The 27,442-nt window shown below is 46.5% G+C and overlaps 2 protein-coding genes across 15 annotated transcripts in view; one reads left to right on the top strand and one right to left on the bottom strand.

Moving 5' to 3' along the window:
• Positions 1–24,023, top strand: part of EPB41 (erythrocyte membrane protein band 4.1) — a 205,130-nt gene extending 181,107 nt beyond the window's left edge. For 4 of the 14 annotated variants that reach the window (XM_079913018.1, XM_079913025.1, XM_079913020.1 and 1 more), the window contains 4 exons: positions 8,203–8,304; positions 16,533–16,613; positions 19,407–19,511; positions 20,167–24,020. In XM_079913018.1, coding sequence (XP_079769144.1) covers positions 8,203–8,304; positions 16,533–16,613; positions 19,407–19,505 — 282 coding nt within the window. In that variant the 3' untranslated portion in view covers positions 19,506–19,511; positions 20,167–24,020. Of the gene's footprint in view, positions 1–8,202; positions 8,305–16,532; positions 16,614–19,406; positions 19,512–20,166 lie in introns of all 14 variants that reach the window. The other 10 variants (XM_079913026.1, XM_079913029.1, XM_079913019.1 and 7 more) reach the window with 8 other exon arrangements.
• Positions 24,024–24,028: 5 nt separating this feature from the next.
• On the bottom strand, positions 24,029–27,028 carry TMEM200B (transmembrane protein 200B). The gene is made up of 2 exons (XM_079913144.1): positions 26,971–27,028; positions 24,029–24,979 (listed from the first exon to the last, which is right to left on the bottom strand). Exon 2 carries the CDS (start codon positions 24,957–24,959, stop codon positions 24,036–24,038), a length of 924 nt encoding a protein of 307 aa, XP_079769270.1. The 5' UTR covers positions 24,960–24,979; positions 26,971–27,028; the 3' UTR covers positions 24,029–24,035.
• Positions 27,029–27,442: the final 414 nt, after the last annotated feature.

The raw sequence follows: 27,442 nt of genomic DNA on the forward strand, positions 1-27,442 counted from the left end.
TTCGTATTTTCTATTTCTTCCTGGTTCAGTCTTGGAAAGTTATACCTTTCTAAGAATTTGTCCATTTCTTCCAGGTTGTCCATTCTATTGGCATAGAGTTGCTTGTAGTAGTCTCTTAGGATGCTTTGTATTTCTGCGGTGTCTGTTGTAACTTCTCCTTTTTCATTTCTAATTTTATTGTTTTGAGTCTTCTCCCTCTTTTTCTTGATGAATATGGCTAATGGTTTATCAATTTTGTTTATCTTCTCAAAGAAGCAGCTTTTAGTTTTATTGATCTTTGCTGTTGTTCCTATTTCATTTATTTCTGCTCTGTTCTTTATGATTTCTTTCCTTCTGCTAACTTTGGGTTTTGTTTGTTCTTCTTTCTCTAGTTCCTTTAGGTGTAACATTAGATTGTTTATTTGAGATTTTTCTTGTTTCTTGAGGTAGGCTTGTATAGCTATAAACTTCCTTCTTAGAACTGCATTTGCTGCATGCCATAGGTTTTGGATCATCGTGTTTTCATTGTCATTTGTCTCTAGATATTTTTGGATTTCCTCTTGGATTTCTTCAGTGATCTCTTGGTTATGTAGTAACATATTTTTTAGCCTCCATGTGTTTGTGATTTTATGTTTTTTTCCCTGTAATTGATTTCTAATCTCATAGCATTGTGGTTGGAAAGATGCTTGATATGATTTCAGTTTTCTTAATTTACTGAGGCTTGATTTGTGACCCAGGATATGATCTGTCCTGGAGAATGTTCTGTGTGCACTTGAGAAGAAAGTGTAATCTGCTGCTTTTGGATGGAATGTCCTATAAATATCAAGTAAATCTATCTTGTCTATTGTTTCATATAAAGCTTGTGTTTCCTTATTAATTTTCATTTTGGATGATCTGTCCATTGGTGTAAGTGAGGTAAGTCCCCCAGTATTATTGTGTTACTGTCGATTTCCTCTTTTATAGCTGTGTGTGGTTGCCTTATGTATTGAGGTGCTCCTATGTTGGGTGCATATATATTTATAATTGTTATATCTTCTTATTGGATTGATCCCTTGATCATTATGTAGTGTCCTTCCTTGTCTCTTGTAACATTCTTTATTTTAAAGTCTATTTTATCTGATATGAGTATTGCTACTCCAGCTTTCTTTTGATTTCCGTTTGCATGGAATATCTTTTTCCATCCCCTTACAGTCTGTATGTGTCCCTAGGTCTGAAGTGTGTCTCTTGTAGACAGTATATATATGGGTCTTGTTTTTGTATCCATTCAGCAAGCCTATGTCTTTTGGTTGGAGCATTTAATCCATTCATGTTTAAGGTAATTATCGATATGTATGTTACTATTACCATTTTCTTAATTGTTTGGAGGCTTTTTCTGTAGATCCTTTTCTTCTCTTTTGTTTCCCACTTAGAGAAGTTCCTTTAGCGTTTGTTGTAGAGCTGGTTTGGTGGTGCTGAATTCTCTTAGCTTTTGCTTGTGTGTAAATGTTTTGATTTCTCCATAGAATCTGAATGAGATCCTTGCTAAGTAATCTTGGTTGTAGGTTCTTCCCTTTCATCTAAGTATATCATGCCACTCCCTTCTGGCTTGAAGAGTTTCTGCTGAGAAATCAGCTGTTAACGTTATGGGAGTTCCCTTGTATGTTATTTATCGTTTTTCCCTTGCTGCTTTCAATAATTTTTCTTTGTCTTTAGTTTTTGCCAATTTGATTACTGTGTGTCTCGGCGTGTTTCTCCTTGGGTTTATCCTGTGTGGGACTCTCTGCACTTCCTGGACTTGGGTAGCTATTTCCTTTCCCATGTTAGGGAAGTTTTCAACTATAATCTCTTGAAACATTTTCTCGGGTCCTTTCTCTCTCTCTTCTCCTTCTGGGACCCCTATAATGCGAATATTGTTGCATTTAATGTTGTCCCAGAGGTCTCTTAGGCTGTCTTCATTTCTTTTCATTCTTTTTTCTTTATTCTGTTCCGCAGCAGTGAATTCCACCATTCTGTCTTCCAGGTCACTTATCCATTCTTCTGCCTTAGTTATTCTGCTATTGATTCCTTCTAGTGTAGTGTTCATTTCAATTATTGTATTGTTCATCTCTGTTTGTTTGTTCTTTAGTTCTTCTAGATCTTTGTTAAACATTTCTTGCATCTTCTCGATCTTTGCCTCCATTCTTTTTCCAAGGTCCTGGATCATCTTCACTATCATTATTCTGAATTCTTTTTCTGCAAGATTGCCTATCTCCATTTCATTTAGTTGTTCTTCTGGGGTTTTATCTTGTTCCTTCATCTGGAACATAGCCCTCTGCCTTTTCATCTTGTCTGTCTTTCTGTGAATGTGGCTTTTGTCCTACAGGCTGCAGGATTGTTGTTCTTCTTGCTTCTGCTGCCTGCCTTCTGAGTTGTTTTTCTTGTATTTCTTATTCACAGATGCCAAAATTGAGAGAAAATTTTCCTTCTATAAACTGAGCTGTTAATTCATTACTGCAACCAGTATTTGTTGAGCATTTATATGTTAGGCCAAAGCAGTGTACAGGGTGGACACAGGCCCTATGCTCTGGAACTGACATTCTAGTCAGGTGAGACAGGCAATAAAACACATAAATGTATGAATTTCAGATAGTGATAAGTGCTATAAAGAAATTAAATAGGATCAAGAGTTAGACAATGTGGAATAACATGAAAAGTTGCTATTTTGGGGCTAGAATAGTCATGAAAATCCCCTCTGAGAAAGTGACATTTTAGCTGAAGCCTGCATAATGGGAAGGAGACAGCTACATGGAGCTCTGGCTGGGTGTTTTCACATGAATCCTTTCAGTTAATCCTCACATCACCATAAACTGGATGATGATATCCACCTTTAGGAAGCCGTGTAACTTGCCAATTAAAAGCACTTGCTTTGCAATTAGACAAGTAGAATTTGTATCCTAGCTCGACCATGTACTAGCTGGATAACTTTAAACAAATCGCTCATCTCTGTAAGCCTCTGTTTCCTGTGTGTAAAATGGGGATAATACGACATACCACTGCAAGATTTAAGGGAGGATGGAGTGAAATGATGTCAGTAAAGCGCTTGGTGCATTCATAGACATTCAGTTAACATTAGTATACTTCCCGTGTCTCTCTCTTGTGGTCCAGAGTGTAGAATTTGAGTTTGGTAAATAATGAGAAATTGCTTCAAGTTTTCTGGCAGTGGTGATAAAGTGGCCTAATTAAAGCAATGGTTTTGGAAGATGGTTCCTAAAGCTGTATGCTGCACCTATTAAAGGAGAGGCTGCCTAGAGACAGGAATACGGCTACGGGAAGTCTGGGGGGTTACTTGTGAAGAACTGAGGTGTAGCCTGAGGAAACAAGAAGAAAGAGCTGCGTCAGGAGAGACACTGATGGATGAAAAGGACTTGGCTGTGAAGCGGACTACAAAGGAAGTCTGGGGACATTCCTTTAAGATTGTGCACACAATGAGCCAAGGACGTTTAGAAAAGAAGTACTTGCAGATGGGAGGGAACCCTTTAAGTTGTCACTACCATGGAAACAACCTAACTGTCTATCAGTAGGGAACATGTTTGTAAATTATGGTACATCCAATTAAGGCAATTCTGTGCAGCCATTAAAAAAACCTTCTGATGGGAATAATCTACGTGATAAATCGGTAAATGAAAAAATGCAGTGCAATATGGTATAAATAATATGCTACTGTTTATGGGAGGGAAAAGGGTTGTATGTACAGCTATGTATGAATAGGCTTATATGTGAATATACTAACTCTGAATGGGTACTTAGAAAAACAAAAACAAAAAACCACCAGTGGTGGCCTGGGATGAAGAGGCCTGGGATGCAGGCTGTGGTTAGGAGTGGGAGGGAGACCAACAATTCATTGATCTCCATTTTAAAGATTTAAAATTTTGTAGCATGTGCATATCAAAAAAAAATGTTTTTAATCGTTCAAAGTAAATTATTAAAAAAGTTGTTAGGGCCATCCTGACCACAGAAGCCCATGTTTGGTTTGAGTATAGCCCCTACAAAAAAGGGAAAGGAAGCAGTCATTTTAAAATATCCTAGCATGTAAGAGAAATACAGAGGCATTATGAAGTACAAGATAAAGCATGTGGGCTTTGGAGTTAGAGAGACCTGGATCTTCATTCCAACACTTGCTAGTTTCATGACCTTCAGCAAGTCACTTAACCTCTGAGCCTTAGCCTTCTCTTCTGAAAAATACCTTTTTAAGGTCACTGAGATAAAGATAATATTTGCCTGGCACATAGTGGCTATTCCAAAATGGTAGATATTATATTGTTATACATCTAAGACAGTCAGCCAAGATACAAATTACTTCTTATTGACTAGACAGTGGAGTATAGTGAGGAAAAGTATTGACTTTGGAATTAGATTTTCTGGGTTTGAACCTGCTCCATCACTTACTAGTGTGCAGTCAAGTTACTGAATCACTGTGTGCCTCAGTTTCCTCATTTGTAAAATGAGGCTAATAATAGTTGTACCTCATAGGGTTGTTGAGAGGAATAAATGAGTTAATGTACATAAAATGTGAGTTTCACAATGTGCATTTCAAATTAAGTTGTCACTACCATGGAAACAATCTAAATGTCCTTCAATAGGGAGCAGGTTAAATAAATTATAGTACATCCCATTAAGGTAATGCTTTACAGTTATTTTTAAAAGCTTCTGCTGGGAATAGCTACGTGATAAACTGGTAAATGAAAAAGCTCAGTGCAGTATGCTGTAAATAATTTGTAGAAAAAGTGCCTGGCACATAATAAGCACCAGATAATTATTTGCTATTGTTGTTGTTTATTTACTATAATTATTTCTGCTTGTGTTTTTATTATCTTTCCAGACAAGTAAACCTGAGAACCTTTTTTTTTTTTTTTTTTTGCGGTACGCAGGCCTCTCACTGTTACGGCCTCTCCCGTAGCGGAGCACAGGCTCCGGACGCGCAGGCTCAGCGGCCATGGCTCACAGGCCCAGCCACTCCGCGGCATGTGGGATCTTCCCGGACCGGGGAATGAACCCGTGTCCCCTGCATCGGCAGGCGGACTGAGAACCTTTTTTTAATCCATCCATAATTCCTACATTTTGGGACATGGCGAGAGGAGGTGGGGAGCCAGAATAGGGTTTTACTGTTTGCATATATGTGCATGTATGTGTACCTGAGGTAACATTTACATACGGTGATATGCACAGACGTTAAGAGTTCAGTTTTTTGTTTGTTTGTTTTTTTGTGGTACGCGGGCCTCTCACTGTTGTGGCCTCTCCCGTTGCGGAGCACAGGCTCTGGACGCGCAGGCTCAGCGGCCATGGCTCATGGGCCCAGCTGCTCCGCGGCATGTGGGATCCTCCCGGACCGGGGCACGAACCCGTGTCCCCTGCATCGGCAGGCGGACTCTCAACCACTGCGCCACCAGGGAAGCCCAAGAGTTCAATTCTTTATTGGTTTTGACGAATGTATCTACCTGTGTAACCAAGACACATTTGGGTTCAGAACATTTTCATCACTCCTGAAACTTTCTTCATAGCCTTTGCCAGTCCATCCCTATCCCTCTAGGCAGCCACTGCTCTGATTTCTCTTATCATAGCTTAGTTTTACCTGTTCTTGGACTTCATATAAATGGAAGTATACAGTCATACCCTTTTGTGTCTGAACATGTTTTTCAGATTCATCCATGTTATATGAATCCATAGTTCACTGTTTTTTATTGTTGAGTAGTATTCCATTGTATGAATATACCGCAATTTGTTTATCCTTTCATTTGTTGATGGATGGTTGAGTTGATTCCAGTTGGGGGCAAATATGGATAAAGCTGCTTTAAACATTCATGTGTGAGTTTTTCTGTGGACATATGTTTTCACTTATCTTGGGTAAACACCTAAGAGTGGAACTGCTGTGTCATGGGATAAAGGGATGGTTAACTTTATAAGCAACTGAAAGCTACAGTACCATTTTGAGAAAACACTGGTAAGAAAAGAGGCCCCATGTGGAAAGAGTGTTAAGTTGGAAATCATAACAATGTCTCCTCCCTCTTCCACCTTCTTCAGAGACAGAAAAGGAGGAGGAAGGGGGTGGGAGGGAGGTAGAAAAAAATAGATTCTTAGGGTTAGTAGAGGAGGAGCTTTTCAAAAAGGTTTAGCCCTCTTGGCACGCAAATTCTTTTTTTTTTGGATTAAAAAAATTGTTATTGACGTATAGTTGATTTACAATGTTGTGTTTCGGTGTACAGCAAAGTGATTCAGTTATACATACATGTATATATCTGTTCTTTAGATAGGTTATTACAAGGTATTGAGTATAGTTCCCTATGCTATACAGTAAGTCCTTGTTGGTTATTTTATATATAATAGTGTGTATATTTTAATCCCAAACTCCTAATTTATCCCTCCCCCCAACCCTTTCCCCTTTGGTAACCATAAGTTTGTTTTCTATGTCTGTGAGCCTATTTCTGTTTTATAAATAAGTTCATTTGTATCATTTTTTTAGATTCCACGTATAAGTGATATCATATTTGTCTTTCTCTGTCTGACTTGCTTCACTTGATAATCTCTACGTCCATCCATGTTGCTACAAATGGCATTATTTCATTCTTTTTAATGGTTGAGTAATAGTCCCTTGTGTATATATTGGTACACAGATTCTTAATAACAACTTATAATGTGCTTTTATTTCTAACATCTCTTTTGATCTTCACAGCAGTGCTACAGTGGAGGCAGAGCACATCTTACAGGGTAGCCTGTTATAAAAATGAGAAAACTAAAGCTCAGAAAAGTCAGAATGACTTGCCCAAGGTTCCACAGCCAGCCACTGTCTGAGCTGGGACCTGAACCCCAATCTTCAGACAGGAAGTCTTTGCCCTCAGTCCTAGTTCAAGCACTTATTAGCATAGAACCTTGGCAAATTATTATTTTTTTAAGGTTTCTTTTTATTTAATTAATTTATGTGCTTTTATGTTTTTGGCTGCATTGGGTCTTAGTTGTGGCACACTGGATCTTTTGTTGCAGCACATGGGCTTCTCTCTAGTTGTGGTGTGCAGGCTCCAGGGCACATGGGCTCTGTAGTTTGTTGCACGTGGGCTCTCTAGTTGAGGTGCATGAGCTCAGTAGTTGTGGTGCACGGGCTTAGTTGCCCTGTGGCATGTGGGATCTTCGTTCCCTGACCAGGGATCGAACCCGCATCCCCTGAATTAGAAGGTGGATTCTTTACCACTGGGCCACCAGGGAAATCCCTTTGGAAAATTATTTAACCTCTCTGGACCTCACTTTTCTGAACTATACAGTGAGTATAATAATAGTACCTACTTCAGAAACTGAGAGGTGTGATTGAGGTAATAGTTGCATTATGTGCTTGGCATATAGTACAAGTGCAATAAATGTTAGCTGAGTCTGAATCTAAGGTAGATAAATATGTCTGGGCTGAAGAAAGTGTTAGTAAACTAGCCAATAATATGCCTGGTATGAGGGTGACGTGTATGAAAGACTTAGGTGACACAATCATGTTCCCTCTCTTTGTTTTGTCCATATTCCTACCTGGAAGTGAATCCAGCCAGGGACTCTTCTCTTTTCTAATTCTCTTCTCCTCCTTCTGCCCTCCCCACAGTATCTCAAAGTTTTGCCTCAATGAAATGTGGCCCTGCTCATAAAAAAGTTGGAGGCCTCTGCTTATAATGCAAATGACTTATATAAAGAGGTGGAGAAGATGGTAACCTAGCACATTGCTTGCTGCAGAATTCTTTATGAAAATAATCGCAATTCTCTAAATGCCCCTCTGAGTCAGTGTACAATACCAGTAGTTTTGAGTCCTTGGGCAAATCACTCGCTTTCTCTGAGCCTGAGTCTTACCTGGGAGTGCTAATAAGTTTCTGCCTTTTCTATTTATATTCACAGGGCTTGTGTAAGCATCAAAAAAGAAAGTTTTGAAAGCCATTTATGAGCTGTAAAATGCTGTATACATGTGCATAGTTACTGTCACTCTTGTTGAACCTGTGGTTACACTCCTGCCTCCTTTTTCTCATCCACTCCTGTCACTGACCCAGTGCTGGGGAAACTGGACTTGTCCAACTATTTTAGAAGGAGCTTTGTTCCCAGGGGATTAATTTTATTAATTAAGAGATCACTGGAAGGGAATTGGGTTTTTGCTTTAGAACGTGCAGCTGCAGAGCAAAGCTGCATCTACAACATTTGCCCATGAGGTTTCCTAAGAGGCATGGTGACGAGTTGTGTCTCCTTCTGCAGACTGACGACAGCAACGGGGACTTGGACCCAGGAGTCTTGCTGACAGCTCAGACCATCACATCTGAGACCACCAGCAGCACCACCACAACTCAAATTACCAAGGTAACAGACAGCTAGAAATTCCTTCTGAAATCCAGTGGCATGCCAAGCTTGCTGCCTCTCTGCAAGAACCCTGGTCCATAAGCAAGGGTTTTCAGCTTCTTCCCTACTGAGCCAAATTTTTCCCAGTGTCCCTGGTGAAAAGGCCCTGTTGCTTTCCCCAGCAATAAACCCAGGGAGACCCTGAGCATCCCTGTCTACTTCATGGTCTCATTAAAGTCACATGTGGTTGTTCTCTTTACACATTCGTCTGTCTCCCTGGTCAGTGAGTCCCCTGTCTGGCTGTGGAGGTCAGCCTAAAAATTCAGTTTAAAAAGTCAGACGCAGAGTTCGCGTCTCCCCACAACTAGGGTGCCTGCCGAATGCTGGTGTGGGACCCTGATGCCCAAGGAGATGGGAAGAACCCCCAAGCGAACCGGTAGGATGTGGGGAGACTGAGGGGGGAGGAGAAGTGGAGGCTGGACAGGACCAGCGCCCCTGAGGGGTGGCTGAGAAGGGGGAGGGGTTCCGATGCCTGGAGGGACCCTCGGGGTCTCGGGTCAGGGGGGAGCATGCCCAGCGTTTCCCCTGCCCAATGGGCCGGGGAAGTCTGCCTGGCTATTGGGCGGCTCCTACGCCCTCAGAGGTCCCCTCTGGGCTGGGTTGGTCCTGGGGTCGTAGGAGGGAGGCCAGGAGAGAATAGGAGAGGCAGGTGGGAGGGACCCTCCAGGACCGGAGGAGCAGGAAAGGAGCAAAGGGTGTTTGCCCCGCCCACTCGAGCCCAAGAAGCCAAGGGGGTTCACTGCCCTCTGAGACCAGAGGCAGGAGGCAGGGGGCACTGGGCCCCTTCTGTTCTGTTGAGCCTAGGCCCCACCACGCCTCCTTCCTTCCCAGGGCCTTTTCCAGCCCTGTGGGTCCTAAGCATAGGCCCCGCCCACCACCCAAACCTCGCCCCTGCTTAGGCCCGCCCTCCACAGCCAAGGCCTTTTTCCACTTTTTTTTCTCCTCTTTTTTACTATTGTGGTTCTGTTTTACCTTCCAGTTGTTGTTTCATCTATATTTTATTTTTATATTTTTTCTAACATATCTGTTAGTTACCTCGTCTAATTTTATTTTTTACTTTGTTATTGTTCTCCTTTTTTTTTTTTTTTGCCACCTGGCATGGGCTTGCGGGATCTTGGTTCATGAGCCAGGGGTCGGGCTGAAGTGCCTGCGGTGGGAGCTCTGAGTCCAAACTACTGGACTAACAGAGAGCCTCAGACCCCAGGGAACATTCATCAGAATGAGGTCTCCCTGAGGTCCTCATCTCAGCACCAAGACCCAGCTCTACCCAACAGCCTACAAACTCCAGTGTTGGAAGCCTCAGTCCAAACAACCAGTAAGACAGGAACACAATCCCACTCATAAAAAAAAGAAAATAAAAAATAAGACAGCAGGGCTTCCCTGGTGGCGCAGTGGTTGAGAGTCCACCTGCCAATGCAGGAGACGTGGGTTCATGCCCCAGTCCGGGAGGATCCCACATGCTGTGGAGTGGCTGGGCCCGTGGGCCGTGGCCACTGAGCCTGCGCGTCTGGAGCTTGTGCTCCGCAACGGGAGAGGCCACAACAGTGAGAGGCCCGCACACCACTAAAAAAAGGGACAGCAAAAAAATATGTCACAGATGAAGGAGCAAGGTAAAAACCTACAAGACCAAATAAATGAAGAGAAAAGAGGCAATCTACCTGAAAAAGAAATCAGAGTAATGATAGTAAAGATGATCCAGAATGTCGGAAATAGAATGGAGGCACGGATTGAGAAAATACAAGAAATGTTAAGCAAAGATCTAGAAGAACTAAAGAAAAAACAAACAGAGATGAACAACACAATAACTGCAATGAAAAATACACTAGAGGGTATCAATAACAGAATAACTGAGGCAGAAGAATCAATAAGTGAGCTGGAAGACAGAATGGTGGAAATAACTGCCGAGGAGCAGAATAAAGAAAAAAGAATGAAAAGAATTGAAGACAGTCTCAGAGACCTCTGGGATAACACCAAATGCACCAACATTCGAATTATAGGCGTCCCAGAAGAAGAAGAGAAATAGAAAGGGTCTGAAAAAATATTTCAAGAGATTATAGTGGAAAACTTCCCTAACATAGGAAAGGAAATTGTCACCCAAATCCAGGAAGCACAGAGAGTCCCATACAGGATAAACCCTAGGAGAAACACACCAAGACACATATTAATCAAACTAACAAAAATTAAATTCAAAGAAAAAATATTAAAAGCAGCAAGGGAAAAACCAAAAATAACCCACAAAGGAATCCCCATTAGGTTATCAGCTGATTTTTCAGCAGAAACTCTGCAGGCCAGAAGGGAGTGGCAGGATATACTTAAAGTGATGAAAGAGAAAAACCTACAACCAAGATTACTCTACCCAGCAAGTATCTCATTCAGATTCGAGGGAGAAGTCAAAAGCTTTTCAGACAAGCAAAAGCTAAGAGAATTCAGCACCACCAAACCAGCTTTACAACAAATGCTAAAGAAACTTCTCTAGGCTGGAAACACAAGAGAAGAAAAAGACCCACAAAAACAAACCCCAAACAATTTAAAAAATGGTAATAGGGGGCTTCCCTGGTGGTGCAGTGGTTAAGAATCCACCTGCCAATGCAGGGAACGCGGGTTCAAGCCCTGGTCCGGGAAGATCCCACATGCCGCAGAGCAACTAAGCCCATGCGCCACAACTACTGAGCCTGCGTTCTAGGGCCTTCGAGCCACAGCTACTGAGCCCACACACCACAACTACTGAAGGCTGCACACCTAGGGCCCATTGCTGTGCAACAAGAGAAGCCACCACAATGAGAAGCCTGTTGACACAATTAGAGAAAGCCTGTGCGCAGCAATGAAGACCCAACACAGCCAAAAATAAATATATAAAATAAATAAATTTTAAAAAAGAGAAAATGGTAATAGGAACATACATATCGATAATAACCTTAAATGTAAATGGATTAAATGCCCCATCCAAAAGACACAGACTGGCTGAATGGATACAGAAACAAGACCCATATATATGCTGTCTACAAGAGACCCACTTCAGACCTAGGGACACGTACAGACTGAAAATGAGGGAATGGAAAAAGATATTCCATGCAAATGGAAATCAAAAGAAAGCTGGAGTATCAATATTCGTATCAGATAAAATAGACTTTAAAATAAAGACTGTTGCAAGAGATAAGGAAGGACACTGCATAATGATCAAGGGATCAATCCAAGAAGATGATATAACAATTATAAATGTTTATGCACCCAACATAGGAGCACCTCAATACATAAGGCAAATGCTAACAACCAGGAAAGTGGAAATAGACAGTAACACAATAATAGTATGGGACTTTAACACCCCACTTACACCAATGGACATATCATCCAAACAGAAAATAACTAAGGAAACACAAGCTTTAAATGATACAATAGACCAGGTAGATTTAATTGATATTTATAGAGCATTCCACCCAGAAGTGGAAGAGTACACTTTCTTCTCAAGTGCACATGGAACATTCTCCAGGATAGATCACATTGGGTCACAAATCAAGCCTTGGAAAATTTAAGAAAATTGAAATCATATCAAGTATCTTTTCTGACCACAATGCTATGAAATTGGAAATAAGCTACAGGAAAAAAACTGTAAAAACCACAAATACTTGGAGGCTAAAAAATGTGTTACTAAATAACCAAGACATCACTGAAGAAATCAAAGAAGAAATAAAAAAATACATAGAAACAAATGACAATGAAAACACAGTGACCCAAAACCTATGAGATGCAGCAAAAGCAGTTCTAAGAGGAAAGTTTATAGCAATTCAGTCTCACCTCAAGAAATAGAAAAATCTCAAATAAACAACCTAACCCTACACCTAAATCAACGAGAGAAAGAAGAACAAAGAAAACCCAAAGTCAGTAGAAGGAAAGAAATCATAAAGATCAGAGCAGAAGTCAATGAAATAGAAATGAAGAAAACAGTAGCAAGGATCAATAAAACTGAAAGCTGTTTCTTTGAGAAGACAAACAAAATAGATAAACCCTTAGCCAGACTCACCAAGAAAAAAAGGGAGAGGATGCAAATCAATAAAATAAGAAATGAAAAAAGGAGAAATCACAGCTGACACCACAGAAATACAAAGGATTATAAGAGACTACTACAAACAACTATATGCCAATAAAATTGACAACCACAAAGAAATGGACAAATTCTTAGAAAGGTACAATTTTCCAAGACTGAACCAGGAAGAATTAGAAAATATAAACAGACATATCACAAGTAATGAAATTGAAACTGTAATTAAAAATCCTCCAACAAACGAAAGTCAGGACCAGATGGCTTCACAGCCGAATTCTATCAAACATTTAGAGAAGAGCTAACACCGATCCTTCTCAAACTCTCCAAAAATATTGCAGATGGAGGAACACTCCCAAATTCATTCTACGAAGCCACCACCACCCTGAAACCAAAACCAGAAAAAGATATCACAAAAAAAATTACAGACCAGTATCACTGATGAACATAGATGCAAAAATCCTGAACAAAATACTAGCAAACAGAATCCAACAACATATCGAAAGGATCAGACACCATCATCAAGTGGGATTTATCCCAGGGATGCAGGAATTCTTCAGTATACGCAAATCAATCAATGTGGTACACCATATTAACAAATTAAGGAATAAAAACCATATGATCATCTCAATAGATGCAGAAAAAGCTTTTGACAAAATTCAACATCCATTTATGATAAAAACTCTCCAGAAAATGGGCATAGAGGGAAACTACCTCAACATCATAAAGGCCATATATGACAAACCCACAGCAAACATCATACTCAATGGTGAAAAACTGAAAGCATTTCTACTAAGATCAGGAACATAAAAAAAAAAAATCAGGGGATAGGGAGGGTGGGAGGGAGGGAGACACAAGAGAGAAGAGATATGGGAACATATGTATATGTATAACTGATTCACTTTGTTATAAAGCAGAAACTAACACACCATTGTAAGCAATTATACTCCAATAAAGATGTAAAAAAAAATCAGAAATGTCTCGCATTCCTATACACTAACAAGGAAAAATCAGAAAGAGAAAATAAGGAACAATCCCATTTACCATCGCAACAAAATGAATAAAATGCCTAGGAATAAACCTACCTAAGGAGGCGAAAGACTTGTACTCAGAAAACTATAAAACACTGATAAAAGAAATCAAAGGTGACATAAACAGATGGAGAAATATACCATGTTCTTGGATTGGAAGAATCAATATTGTGAAAATGACTATACTACCCAAAGCAATCTACAGATTCAATGCAATCCCCATCAAACTACCAATGGCATTCTTCACAAAATTAGAACAAAAAACTTTACAGTTCGTATGGAGACACAAAGACCCCAAATAGCCAAAGCAATCTTGAGAAAGAAAAACAGAGCTGGAGGAATCAGGCTCCCCAACTTCAAACTAAACTACAAAGCTACAGTAATCAAGACAGTATGGTACTGGCACAAAAACAGAAATATAGATCAATGGTACAGGATAGAAAGCCCAGAGATAAACCCACGCACATATGGTCACCTGATCTTTGACAAAGGAGGTAAGAACATACAACAGAGAAAAGACAGTCTCTTCAATTAGTGGTGCTGGGAAAACTGGACAGCTATATGTAAAAGAGTAAAATTAGAACACTCCCTAATACAATACACAAAAATAAACTCAAAAAACAAACAAACAAACTCCAAATGGATTAAAGACCTAAATGTAAGACCAGACACTATAAAACTCAGAGGAAAACATAGGAAAAACACTCTTTGACATAAACCACAGCAAGATCTTTTTTGACCCACCTCCTAGAGAAATGGAAATAAAAACAAAAATAAACAAATGGGACCTAAGTAAACTTAAAAGCTTTTGCACAGCAAAGGAAACCATAAACAAGGCGAAAAGACAACCCTCAGAATAGGAGAAAATATTTGCAAATGAAACAATGGACAAAGGATTAATCTCCAAAATATACAACCAGCTCATGGAGCTCAATACAAAAAAAACCAAACAATTCAATTAAAAAAATAGGTGGAAGACCTAAATAGACATTTCACCAGAGAAGACATACAAATGGCCAAGAGGCACATGAAAAGATGCTCAACATCACTTACTATTAGAGAAATGCAAATCAAAACTACAATGAGGTATTACCTCACACTGGTCAGAATGGCCATTATCAAAAAATCTAGAAACAATAAATGCTGGAACGGGTGTGGTGAAAAGGGAACTCTCCTCCACTGTTAGTCAGAATGTAAATTGATACAACCACTATGGAGAACAGTATGGAGGTTCCTTAATAAACTAAAAAAAAGAACTACCCTATGATCCAGCAATCCCACTACTGGGCATATACCCTGAGAAAACCATAATTCAAAAAGAGACACGGGGACGTCCCTGGTGGCGCAGTGGTTAAGAATCCGCCTGCCAATGCAGAGGACATGGGTTCGAGCCCGGTCCGGGAAGATCCCACATGTCACGGAGCAACTAAGCCCAAGCCTGCGCTCTAGAGTCCCTGAGCCACAATTACTGAACCCATGTGCCACAACTACTGAAGCCCATTTGCCTAGAGCCCGTGCTCCACGGCACAAAAGAAGCCACCACAATGAGAAGCCCACGCACCTCAACAAAGAGTAGCCCCACTCGCTGCAACTAGAGAAAGCCTGCGCGCAGCAACGAAGACCCAATGCAGCCATGAATAAATAAATAAATAAACAAAAAAACCAAAAAGAGACATGTGCCACAGTGTTCACTGAAGCACTATTTACAATAGCCAGAGCATGGAACCAACCTAAATGTCCGTCGACAGATGAATGGATAAAGAAGATATGGCACATATATACAATGGAATGTTAGCCATAAAAAGAAGTGAAACTGAGTTATTTGTAGTGAGGTGGATGGACCTAGAGTCTGTCATACAGAGTGAAGTAAGTCAGAAAGCGAAAAACAAATACTGTATGCTAACACATATATATGGAATCTAAAAAAGAAAAATGGTACTGATGAACCTAGTGGCAGGGCAGGAATAAAGACATAGACATAGAGAATGGACTTGAGGACGCGGTGGGGGAGGGGAAGCTGGGGTGAAGTGAGAGTAACATCAACATGTATACACTACCGAATGTAAACTAGTTAGCTAGTGGAAAGCAGCAGCATAGCACAGGGAGATCAGCTCGGTGCTTTGCGATGACCTAGAGGGGTGGGATAGGGAGTGGGGGAGGGATATGGGCATATATGTATGCATATGGCTAATTCACTTTGTTGTACAACAGAAACTAACACAGTATTGTGAAGCAATTATACTCCAATAAAGATCTATTAAGAAAAAAGTCCGTTTAAGGGCAGGTGTTGTTGGTGTTATTAAGCAACCATATTTTCCAAGCCAAATATCAGAACTCAGGGTCTCACGAAGCATTTTTATGTCATGTCCAGGATCAAGGCCATGGGAACTGTAGTTTGGATGCTGAAATATTAAAATTATTAGAATATTGTTTATGGGTGCAAGAGGGACAAAGTATCTAAAATTGGGACTACTCCCAGAAAATCAGAGACAATCCATGTTGGCGGTAGCACTAGATGAAAAAGCATTTTCTTGTACATAAGAAATCTAGATTGCTGACCAAGCTCCATCATCAACACACAGATGGCTGGAAGCCAGTTACTTAATATGTCTAGACCATGGTTTCCTCATCTGTGAAGTAGGGAAACCTACCTACCCTGGGGGGATTATTTGAGGGTCTTTTGACATCAGTAATATGAAAATGTCTTAAAATAAAGAGCCTAATTTCAAGCTTCATGACATTTTTTGTTCATAGTCTTCTGATTTGTTTGCCTCTTGAAAACAATCAAAATATATAGGAAAAGAGCAAACAGGAACACCTGTTTTGTTTACTCACAGAAATTCTTTGGTGTTTGGGAGGAAGAAAAAGGTAAAAATAATAGAGAATTATGACTTTCTGTTTAGCTTATTAAAGGTTTTAGCAATACTAGGGAATAGGCGTGTGCTCATTTTAGCAGGTCCAGCCAAGATTTTGAACAAGTGTGTGAGAAAGCTACCCTATTCAGTACCCAGCAGCAGATTAAAATTTGGAGTATAGTTTTCAGACTAACTTCTTGCTGTTGTTTTGTTTTGCTGTTTGGGTTTTTCTTTCTTTCTCACACGGTCACCTCCCTTTTGTTTCAGACTGTAAAAGGTGGGATTTCAGAGACCCGGATTGAAAAGCGAATTGTGATTACAGGAGATGCCGATATTGACCATGATCAGGTGGGAATGCTGAGATCCTGGGCATGGGAGAGGTTCTGGGGAAGGATCACTGATGGACACCGAAATTGGCTTGCAAAAGATAACAGCTTACGGGGCTTCCCTGGTGGCGCAGTTGTTGAGTGTCCGCCTGCTGATGCAGGGGACACGGGTTCATGCCCCGGTCCGGGAAGATCCCACATGCCGCGGAGCGGCTGGGCCCGTGAGCCATGGCCGCTGAGCCTGCGCGTCCGAAGCCTGTGCTCCGCAACGGGAGAGGCCACAACAGTGAGAGGCCCGCGTACCGCCAAAAAAAAAAAAAAAAAAAAAGATAACAGCTTTATCTCCAAGGGGGCTCCTTAGCTAGCTCTTAATCGAGAAGAAGGACAAAGGGCGTCGGATCACTGAGGCCTGTGGGATGGGGGCCGTAGATTGGAGAAGCAGGGAAGTGTAATGCAAAGAACATGGGCTTTACACTCAAATCCTAGTTCTTACCATATTCTAGCCCTAACTCCCTAGGCCTCTGTTTCCTCATCTATAAGATAGCATCTTCCTTCAAAGTTGTGAGAATCAAGTGAGATACAGATGTACATTGTGGGGCATGTGGGGGGCTGCAAGTAAATAGAGCTGTTGCTGTTCAGGGGATATCATGTACCCAAACCTGTGCTGGAGACAGTAGATGATATCAAACCAACATGTAGTCTCTACCCTCAGAGGGGTGAGCTAGAAGGGACACAGTGTCATGGGGCTGGAACTCAGGAGACCTGGAACTTAATTTCTGTCCTAGATCTATCACTAACTTGTTGTATGACCCTGGGCAAATCACTTTACCTCCCATATATTTTTTTTTTGTTCTCTCCTAAAAGAGAGTAGGTTGATCTAGCTAATTTCTGGGCCCTCTGAGTGCTAAAATTCTATGCTTTTATGTTAATTAGGTGCTAATTGTGTGCTTTGAGCAATTAGCAAATAATAAGGTCAGGATTAATGTTCCCAATTCTCTGCTGGGTGAGGTTAGAACAGTAAAGCTACAGAGAAGCGGGGGTGGAAGAGACTGCATGTAAATGCTTCTGGAATCATTGACAGGAGTGCTGGAGCAATAGTTCTGTGGCCTTTATGCTGATATGCTGAGTGCCTTAAAAAGAAGAAATAGACTGAGCAGCAGTGCTGACAGTTCCCTTGGTAGCAGGGTTGAGACTTACAGCTGAGAACACCGGGCTGAGGGTCCCAGCAACAAGGCTGCAAAAAGCCCAAGTGGGAGGCCTTGCAGTCTGTTTGCCCCAGCGCAAGGGATGCTGCTGTGTTACCAGCCTGCACTCACCTACGCGGCCTGATGTGATCTGAGCCCCTGCCACGTGCTTCATCTGTGCTAGATGGCATAGGAAGGTGTTTTGGCTTTGGAGTGAGACAGACCTGGGTTGAATCCTGACTCTGCAACTTACTGGTTGTGTATCCTTGAGCAAGTTATTTTACTTCTCTGAGCTGTGGTTTTGCCCTCTGTAAAATAAAGATTATCATAGGTTTCTTTCAGGGTTATTGGGACAAAAGGACAAGCACACTTGATAGCTCAGAGAGGTGCTCCAGTGTCCCTCAGTCTCTGAGACATGAGGGACATGTGGAAGGGCTAAGATGTGGTGCACTCTGGATCGGGAGTGGGCACTTTAAGAAGGTGCAGGCTGTCAGAGAGAGAGGGGTGTAGGCCAGAGTAACCAGAGAGGGGGCTTGGGCTGGGCCTTGAAGCATGAGCAGACTGGTTGAGCAAACAAGCTGAGAGGATGAGCAGGGGCCTGTAGAGGTAGCGGTGCCAAGAACGGCTTTCATGGAGTCAAGAGACCAAAAGAGGGATCTCCCTTCTTCCCGTCCCTCCTAGAAGTAGTCTTAACAGCCAGGGTTAACAGTCAGCTGGTCAAATCTAGCTAGAGTCCTTTTCGATGGAGGCCTGGCACTGAGAATCCCATGCCACCATCCCCCAAAGTCTGTGTTGGGCTCCTCCACCTTGGGGTGCTCTGAGCTTGAGGCTCAGTGACTTGCAGCCCAAGGGGAGTAGTCGTGTCATTGTTCTTCTTTGACTTTCCCTCTGCTCCCTTCAGCTTTTCTAAAATGATCAAAACTCCTCCAGATACTAAAATAGGGTCGTCATCCCCTCTACCTCCCTCTGAAACTAAAAAACAGTGTGGCAAAGAGGAAAGTCTGATAGACTCAAGTGAAAATCCCCATTGTGTTACTTACTAGCTGTGAAACGTTAAGCACTTTAACCACTGAACTTCGGTTTCCACGTCTAAAATATGAAATTAAGGATCCTGCCTTAATTCATTGAGTTGTTGTAAAGATCAAGTAAATCATAATAAGTAATGTACTTAGGCCAGTATGTGGCGTGTCATGGGCCTCCCACTCTTTCTTCCTTTCTTGTCTCTACTTTAGCCAGAGACATCTCTTCCTTCTTGTAGCTGCTTCGCTAGTTTCCTCTCCTGTCCTGAGCTTCCCGGTTACCCTACGCTGAACACAGATTTCACTTTGTTCTTCAGACTCCCTTTCTTGAGTGAATCTTCCCAGAGCCACCAGGCTGTCAGCCCTCAAGGCCCTCCCTGATTCCTTGGAGACAGCTCTAAGCTCTCCCTGTGTCTGTGTTTTCAGTCCAGGAGCCTCCCTAAGCAGGATAGGGTGGGTACGGCCATCGTCAGCTTGGCTTAGCCTACATGCTGCTCTGGTTCTGTAGACAGAAAGATTGAACTTGCCAGAGAAATGGTGTCCTATGACCCCTGCCTTTTTCACCAGCCAGGCTGCTTTCTGCCTGATGGACGTTGTTTCTGTCTTTCTCAGGTCCTCGTACAGGCCATCAAGGAGGCAAAGGAGCAGCACCCAGACATGTCAGTGACCAAGGTGGTCGTCCATCAGGAAACCGAGATCTCTGAGGAGTGAGCTCAGGTATGGGCCGTGCGTGTGGAGTGGAGTCGTCCCCCCAGAGGAGTCCACGCTGGGACTTGATAAACCGAAGGCAGAGGAAGGCTGAGGAGGAGGATGTGGGAGGTCATTAAGTGTCTGGCTCCAACTAAAGCAGCTAGGTCTCCTCCTGCCCTCAGCGGTGCCAGCAGTGACGGGGTGGAACAGATACACCAAGCGTGGATGTAAATCCCACCCACCTTTTGAATCTTCACGCATCCTCCAGCTTCTCCACCTCATCTCCCCCCACTTCTCCCTGCTGCTCTACTCTCTGCTGTCACAAGTCTCTCTGAGCCTAGACCTGGGAGGGCCAGAGGAGAAGAACAAAACCAAGAAAAGCAGCGCTAGCTGTCTGGAAATGAGGGTTTGGGGGATAGGAAAGAAAGGGCTGAAGCTCTGGGGCCAGACTAGAGAGTTGGAAGCAAGATAGCTGCTTTTTGGGAGCCAGGGTTCCAGATAAAGTCATGCCTACAAGTAGTTTACAAATAACTTGAAGAAGCCATCAGTCACCAGGTAGGACGGGGCCCTGTAAAACCGCTCGGGCCCTGACTGTCACTTGTGGCCACAAGAACTTGGCACCGGGACTGGGTAGCAGTCTCCTTTGCGGGATTTTAAAACTTTGCTTTTTTCTTTCCTCTAGGAACTGTCCTACCCTCCCCCCTCCCCCGACTCCCTGCCCATCTCCCGTCCCAGAGAAAACGAGCAGAATGATAAAGAAGCTAACCTGCAATAGTCAGACTTCAGACTTTTAAAATGATTGATTCTAAACCACCAGAAAAGCAATTTCATTTTCTATTTGGAGTTTATACCAAGAAAGTCTTCTAGATATCACTGATCCTTTTGAATACATTTTTCTATATTGTGATACCAGAAATTGTTCAACTTTTCACTCTTTGGACTGTTTTTAAAGAGCCTTTTGTTTTTTTATGGGGTGGTTTGTAACCCCTTCAGCCCAGCCTCTCCCCATTTACACTGGCAGGGTCCCCAGCATTCTTCGGGAAATCCTCCAATGACTCTGTCAGCTGTGCTGGGGGACAAAGCCAGCTTAATGGGGCTTCCCTGCTCCTCCCCTAGTTTATACCCTTTAGATGGCAGCAGAAACTTCATAAACCAGCCCTTTCTCAGAGCCAGTGATGTAACTTTATCAGAATGTCAGGCAGGGCGGCTGCCCTGATCCAGAGACCCCAGGAAGATGTCCCTGTCCCTTTGCTGAGGGTGGTATGGGGAGGCAGAGGCGTCTGCTAAGAATGTAGTATTGTTTTCCTTCCTCTCTCCTGTTCTTTCTTTTTGGAGCTTCTTTAGATCAAAGACATAAGAAGTTGCTTCAGATATATCTGATACTGTGAATGTTTGAACATATCCGTGGCCTTCACCTTCCTGCCCTCCCCCCCCTTTTACCTCATCAGAAGCAGTGGCTCTGCTAAGTGCTCCCCCCACCTCCCATCTCAGGAGAGACCAAAACTCACAGAAAAATAGGCACTTTGGGCCAAAAGCACTGACCGCACATTTTTAGTGGTGATTTGGACAAAGAAAGTTGACGAGATTTTTTTAAAGGTTTTCTAGTTCTGGGAATGTGCACTTCACACAGGGGAGTGGTGGAGTTTACCTCAGTTGGATCCTGCTAAGAAGTATTTCCAGGAGAACATCCCTGAGCCTCTCTCTTTAATCCTGGGGTGAGAGAGGATGTGACTGAGAGAGGAGGCGATCGTGGTCCAGACCGGCCCCTGCCTGCAGAGACCCTTCTGGAGCATGGGAATTGGCTTTTAGGGGCCACGCTCCCCACAAAACCCCACTTGACAAGGGGTACAAACACCAGCTCCACTCATCCCCACTTGCCATCTGAGGTCTGTCAGGTTTTGTGGCTTGATGTTTGTGGTGGGTTTGGGTTTAATTTTTTGTTTTTGATTTTGAAAATGAGGACTGATGTCCCCAATCCCACTATTCCTGGTAAAGATTAGGGGACATTTTTATTCAGTAGGGCCTCTCTGATCTTCCAGCTTGCTTCCCACAAACAGATCTACCTACAAGTTCTTAGAATCCTGATTCTAGGACAGAAAGTGAGCTTCCTGAGGTGGACAGTGGGTCCCAGTCAGCAGTGGCTGGGGGCTCCAGGGCGGCGAGCAGGAGAGAAGTCTACAGCCTCTGCTCCCAGCCCGCAGCACGTCTCCGGAGTCTCTGCTGGCTGACCTTTGTTTAGACAAACTCAGTTGGTTTGAACTGTTTTCACGAGTGTGCGTTTTTCTCTTAGTACTTACTTGAGACTGTTACTAACCAACAGGTAGCTCTCTCTGGGCAGGGACAGGAAGAGCTCAGGTGGGATATGTGACAGGCTTCGGGGGGAAGGAGAGTGCCCTGTCTCAGGGACAGACAGCCTGGGGCATACGGTCTGGAGCGATGGGGCTTTTCCAGGCCGTGCCCAAGCCCGAGCTTCGTTGCCCAGAGCGGTGGTGAGGTTGGAAATCCAGCTCGCATCATATCGGCATGCGATGTGAGCTCACTTGCCAATGGCCAGCTGTCCTGCTGGAAGAGCTGCCGGAGCTTGCAGAGCTGCAACCTGTGGAATGAAGATGGGGAAAGGAAGAGGGCACAGCATGCACGTCAGGAACCTGGCACACTGAGTATTCTGTGCCATCCAGGTCAGTGTGGCCACTTTCACTGCCTAGGACCACAAATCAGGGGCCTGAACTTCCCCTCAATCTGTCACCAACTCACTTCACCCTGCTTCCTTGTCTATAAGTCGGACCAGAAGATCTCCAGTGCCCTTCTGGCGCTGAGAAGCCATGATTCGGACAAGCCAACACGAGGGGTGTCCTTCCAAGCCTCTTTCCTTTTCCTCCCTCTCTGGTTACAGAACTTGGGGTTTGGCAATTGTTTGGATCTTTTTTTTTCTTTCTGCCACTGTGTGTGTGCGTGTGTGTGAAGAAAAACAGACTGTCCAAGTGGAAATGGTGAAGAGGGGAGAAGAGTTCATTTCCAGTGTCAACAACTTGGCAGTTTTCCTAAAGTGACTCAGACACAGCACAGGAACAACTCTCACTGCAATTTTATTTTTATCTCACTTCAGCAACAAAGATTTCTTCCAAGCCACGTGAGGTCTCTGCCACCCACCTACCCAACCCACCCACAAAGCAGGACCTGAATTTATCCGCTGAGGGCCCACAGAGCCTGGCTGCAGGGACCTGTCAGGGCCTCTGCCCGCCCCCAGCCCCCCACCGTGTGTTGCGGGGCAGCTGAGGGTGAGGGAGCAACAGTCCACCTCGGGAAATGGAGCCAGGGCTATGGCCTGACCAACACCAAGGAAGGCTCGTGGGAAATACCTGTCCAGGATCTTAGCCCCAGGCTGGTTGGTTTTACAGATCTCTCTCAAATGTTTTATTTTGGTGACAAAAATGAAGGAGCTTTGTAAATTAAAAAAGAAAAATTATGAATCATATCAAGTAGTTGTTTACATTTCTTGACAAAATAGGAACTATGCCAGCCGAATCAAATTGGCAAAATCCTTAGATTAAATAGGCAATAATTAGGTCTGCCGTTTTGGCCTTTTGTAGTTAGAGAAGTGGTGGTAGTGTTTAGATACTGTTTGGTCTTGCTTCTTCTTGTATTGCATTTTTCAATAAACTTAAAAAAAAAAAAAAAGGACTCTGTGAAGATTGATCAACTTTTAAAGTTCTCTTCTCTTACCGGCAACTCGGGAAAAATTAAACGTGCGACAGGAAGACCCAAATCCAAGCCATTTTCTAAAGGTGTCCACATTGACCAAAATGCAGTTTCAACATATAAAAGGATTTCTGGGAACCGGCATATGCTTTTTGCCAACTGGAGGGAAATTTTGGGGCACAGGCCACGACAAAGGAGAGAAAGGGGGCTTCTCAGACCTCTTTAAGGGAAGGGCCAGACCCTCAGTATGAAGGCATTGGCAGCAGTGTAGCCCTCGTGGGATATACCCTGCATGGCTGAGGGGGGGAGGGCTTGACGTGGTAGGAATTAAAGGCTCAGTCTCCATCCCAGATGGCGGTGGAACATCTCAGCTCCACCCCATTGCCCGTCTTCCCAGAGGCGCAAACCCTATCACTAGTGCCACCTTGGAGGGAGCCTGTCCCAGCCTGTAACATCACAACCTACCTTCCAAGTCTTAGGGTCCTTGCCCACCACTTTGGGTTTGCCAAGACACCAGATACATCTCCCAATCACCCTGGCCTGGACCTCCAGCCCCCTCAGGTACCTGTCCAGGGCTAAGGCCACTTTTGGAGGCTGAAGGAATTCCTAAGGCTGAGTCATGCTGGTCTCCAGATTCCACGTTAAAACACATTCTCTCCGGCTTTTTGAACCCTTGTGCAGTTGGCATTTCTCTGCTGACATGCAAGTCAGGATGCCTTAGCAGCTGCTGGGGCCAGAGCATCCGTCCCCAGTCTGGGATGTGACTGAAGCATCTACTAGACATTGGGACTCCCATCCTAGTCCGGTACCATGGTCCATGCTGCAGCCTCATAGCAGGCTGTCCCCTGCTCCTCAGACCCGGGCCCCCAAGTCCCCTCCTCCTCCCAACTTGGCGTAACCCCCCAGACTAAGGCGGTCCAGCCGTGGCCAGCTTCGGTGAGCACAGTCCCGAGCTGCTGGGGCCCTAAGCAGGAGCTCCCCAAGGCCCAGATCCAGAGACTTGGAATGTTCAATGCAGGAACCAGAGGGCTGCACGGTGATAATCACATGGCCAGTCTGGGTCCGTGGACCCCAGGGTGGGTGCAGCCCTGGGCCCTTCAGCGGGTAACTGTTGAGCAGGGCAGGTAACCCCAAGCGAGGATTAGCAGGCTCTGAACGCAGACTCCGCACTGATGGGACTGGTGAGGTACCCCGACACGGGGACAGGTCCCAGCTTTCTGGCTCCACGCAGCCTATGGCTCGGGGAGTCCTGGGGCCGGGGCTGGGGAGGAGAGCGCAGTCCCAGCCCGGGCCGTCCGGGGGTCGGAGCGCCTGAGCCCGCAGCACCCCCTGACGAAGCCGTCGAGTCTCCAAGTCTCGGTTCTCGTAGAGCAGCGTGTTGGCGCAGATGAACACGAACAGGCCTACGCCCATGACCACGGGCCCAAGGAGTCGCAGCCGCTCGTGCGGGCCGTGGGCCCGGCCGGCGCCCCGACCCTCGCGCCGCAGCTCGCTCAGCGGGGGCGCGCTGGCGTTTGCAGCCCGGGGTCCCGGGACCCCGGCGCGGTGCGGCCAGTAGCCGGCCACTGCGATGCCCATGCCCACCAGGACCACGAGCGCCCCCAGCGCCGCGAACGCCCCCGACGGCGATCGCAGCCGCAGCCGCGCCCGCACCCGCAGGGGCTCGGGCGGGGAGCGCGGGCGCCGGCGGCGGCCCAGGCGGCGGCCCAGGCGGGAGACGCGGCCCTCGGGGCTCCTCCGCACCTCCCCGCAGTCTCCGGGGCTCCCAGCCGTCATCTCTCAGTCGTCTTGGCGCTCTGCGGAGAGAAGGTGGGAGGCAGGGACTGAACCGACGGGCCTACGGTCGGAGCGCCAGGTCGGGGGCCCACATCCGGGAGGGAAGATGGGGCTGCCTGGCCCAGGACGCTTGGAGATCCCTGGCGGCCACCCCCGGATTTTCCCGGGCTGCGAGGCGGGGAGCCGCCCCCGCTCGGGTTTTCCGCAGCGGAGCTCCGAGCCAGGGACGCGCGGCAGAAGCCAGAGTTGGCCGGGCCCGCGGGCGGAGACCAGGGAGGGGGTCGCGGGCTGCTCCTTGGCGCATCCTTGGCTGCGGGGCTCCGGCCGCCTGCGCCCTCTTGGCCAGCTTGCGGGTCCCGGGCCTCGGGAGGTGTGGGGCCCCCGGCAGCGGAGTCTCCAGGGTAAGTGCCGCCCGAGCTCGAGCTCACCCCCGCAGGTGGCTGCACCGTAGTAAAGGAGGGAGGGGGCACTCAGCCGCCCGGGTCCGCTGGGGTCGCTCGCGGGCCCCACCTCCCCTCTGCTGCGCTTCAAGTACCGCAGGGAAGGAAGGAGTGGGTGTCGCGGCCTCCAGCCTCTTCCTGCCCGCCTCCTCCTTCCAGACCTCCTCAGTCAGCACTGAAGCTGCATGCAGCAAGAGAGACTTGAGCTAGACTCCGAGAAGACCGCTCTGACCAAAACAAGTGGCAGATTTGGCCCAGGATTTCTTTAAACTCCGCGAAGAAGAGGCCGCCCCCTCCTCCAGCGGCCGGGCTAACGCCAGGGCAGGAAGCAGGGGGCTGCGGGTGCCGGGCGCCGGGCCTTGCCAAGTGAGCTCCCCTCCTGTCTCTCCTGTCAGCCCGGGCAACGCTGTTCCCCCAGGTTGCAGCGTTTCCAATTCGGGCTCCTCGGGATGAAACATCCCCCTTTCCAGCCGCCTGGCCTCCTTTCCGGCCTCCACCGCCCGAGGCCTCAGTGGCCCGCGTCCCGGCCGGAGCAGCACCGCCCTTGCACCTCTGGCTGCCGCAGGGTCTGGGCCGCCCTGCTTAAGCCCCTCCCGGCTGCTGGTGCGGCCTGGCCTGCGACCTGAGGAGTGAATCCGGGCCGGGCAGGAGTCGCGGGGCTGCGTGTGGTGTGGCCCCCACGGAAGGGAGGATGTGGGAGGAAATCGTGCCCCGGCCGGGGCGCTCCGGCCTTAGGAGAGGAGGGTTAGCACCTCGCTGTCCAGTGGTGCATCCTCACTGCCCCAGTCTGGTTTCTCCACAGCTGCAACGTTGGAACCCATAGTCGAGGTCCCAGGAAGGAGGCCTTGTTACCCTACTCACTCCCCATTCGCACCCCCGAAGCTCAAAGCAGGACACCCCATCCCTGCCTCCGACAGGAGCGCTGAAGGCCCAGGGCCTAGCATAGAGCCCCGGCGTCTTCCGCGTCCAAAGCCTGGTGTTCACAGAGGGAAACTGCGGCCCGGAGAGGCGGAGGGGCCTGCCAGGGTCATAGGCCACACAGGACGGGGGCTCTACTAGGACCCAACGCTGGTCACTTCTCTGCTCAGACCCGGGAGCGTCCTGGGAGGAGGCGAGCCCCGTTCCCCACCCCGGTCTCTGAGTGTGGAGCCCTTTCCCCAGCCCCAAACTGGAGATATGACCACCCCGCCCCAGGCCAGAGCTGGCGCTCCGGCCCCAGCTCCGGAAAGGTCACCCCTGAGCCACCGCGGGTCCTGGCGGGAAGGGAAGCGGAGGCTTGCAGAGAGATGGGGACATGCTCGGAGACCCTGAGACTCTGGAGGGCGTGGGTCGACGCTGGGGACCCCTGAGAGGCAGAAACTTGGAGACACAGTCCGAAGGTCCCATGTCTCGGGAAGTTGCTCGGGGCTGGATCCCGGACACTCCGGGGTCCCGCCTCCCCGCGCGTCCACACTCCGGGGAAAGGGGGAACCGGGCTCCCGACCCCCCACTCAGCGCCCATCTGCAGGGAGAGGCTAAACAAAAAGTTGGGGAAAGTGGGGGACGAACCCCAGGCTCCTAGTTTTGCTCACCTGCCGCCTCCGCACCCGGCTGGGTCCGGGTCCGAGTCCGCGCGCCGCGGTTCGCGGCTCGCGGCACTGCCGCGGTCTCCTAGGAATCCCGGCCCCCGGCCCCGCCCCCTGGCCCGGCCCCGCCTAGCGCTGCCCTGGCCCCGCCCTCCTGGAGCCCCAGGGACAGTCTGGCCGGGGCCCGGCCAGGCCCCACGGCTGGAAGGAGGCAGCGACTCAAGTCTGAGGCTCGCAGGTAAGCGCTGTGTGCGCGCCCGGTGACTCGGAGGATCCGGAGGCTCGAGTCCCCCGCTAACGTCGTTCAGAAGGCCTGGGAGGGCGCCCTCTTCCCACGTGCGGAAACTGAGACCCAGCCCCACAGCCTGAGCGAGCAGACAGGATTCGAAGCCCGCACGCCCTCCCCCGTCTCGCAGAGTCCCTCCTTCCAGTCGCCCCGGAGAGGAATCTGGGGGCATCTGAGAGCCTACAGATGCCC

This window comes from Stenella coeruleoalba (genome assembly GCF_951394435.1).
Source record: "Stenella coeruleoalba genome assembly, chromosome: 1".
Classification (NCBI taxonomy): Eukaryota; Metazoa; Chordata; class Mammalia; order Artiodactyla; family Delphinidae; genus Stenella; species Stenella coeruleoalba.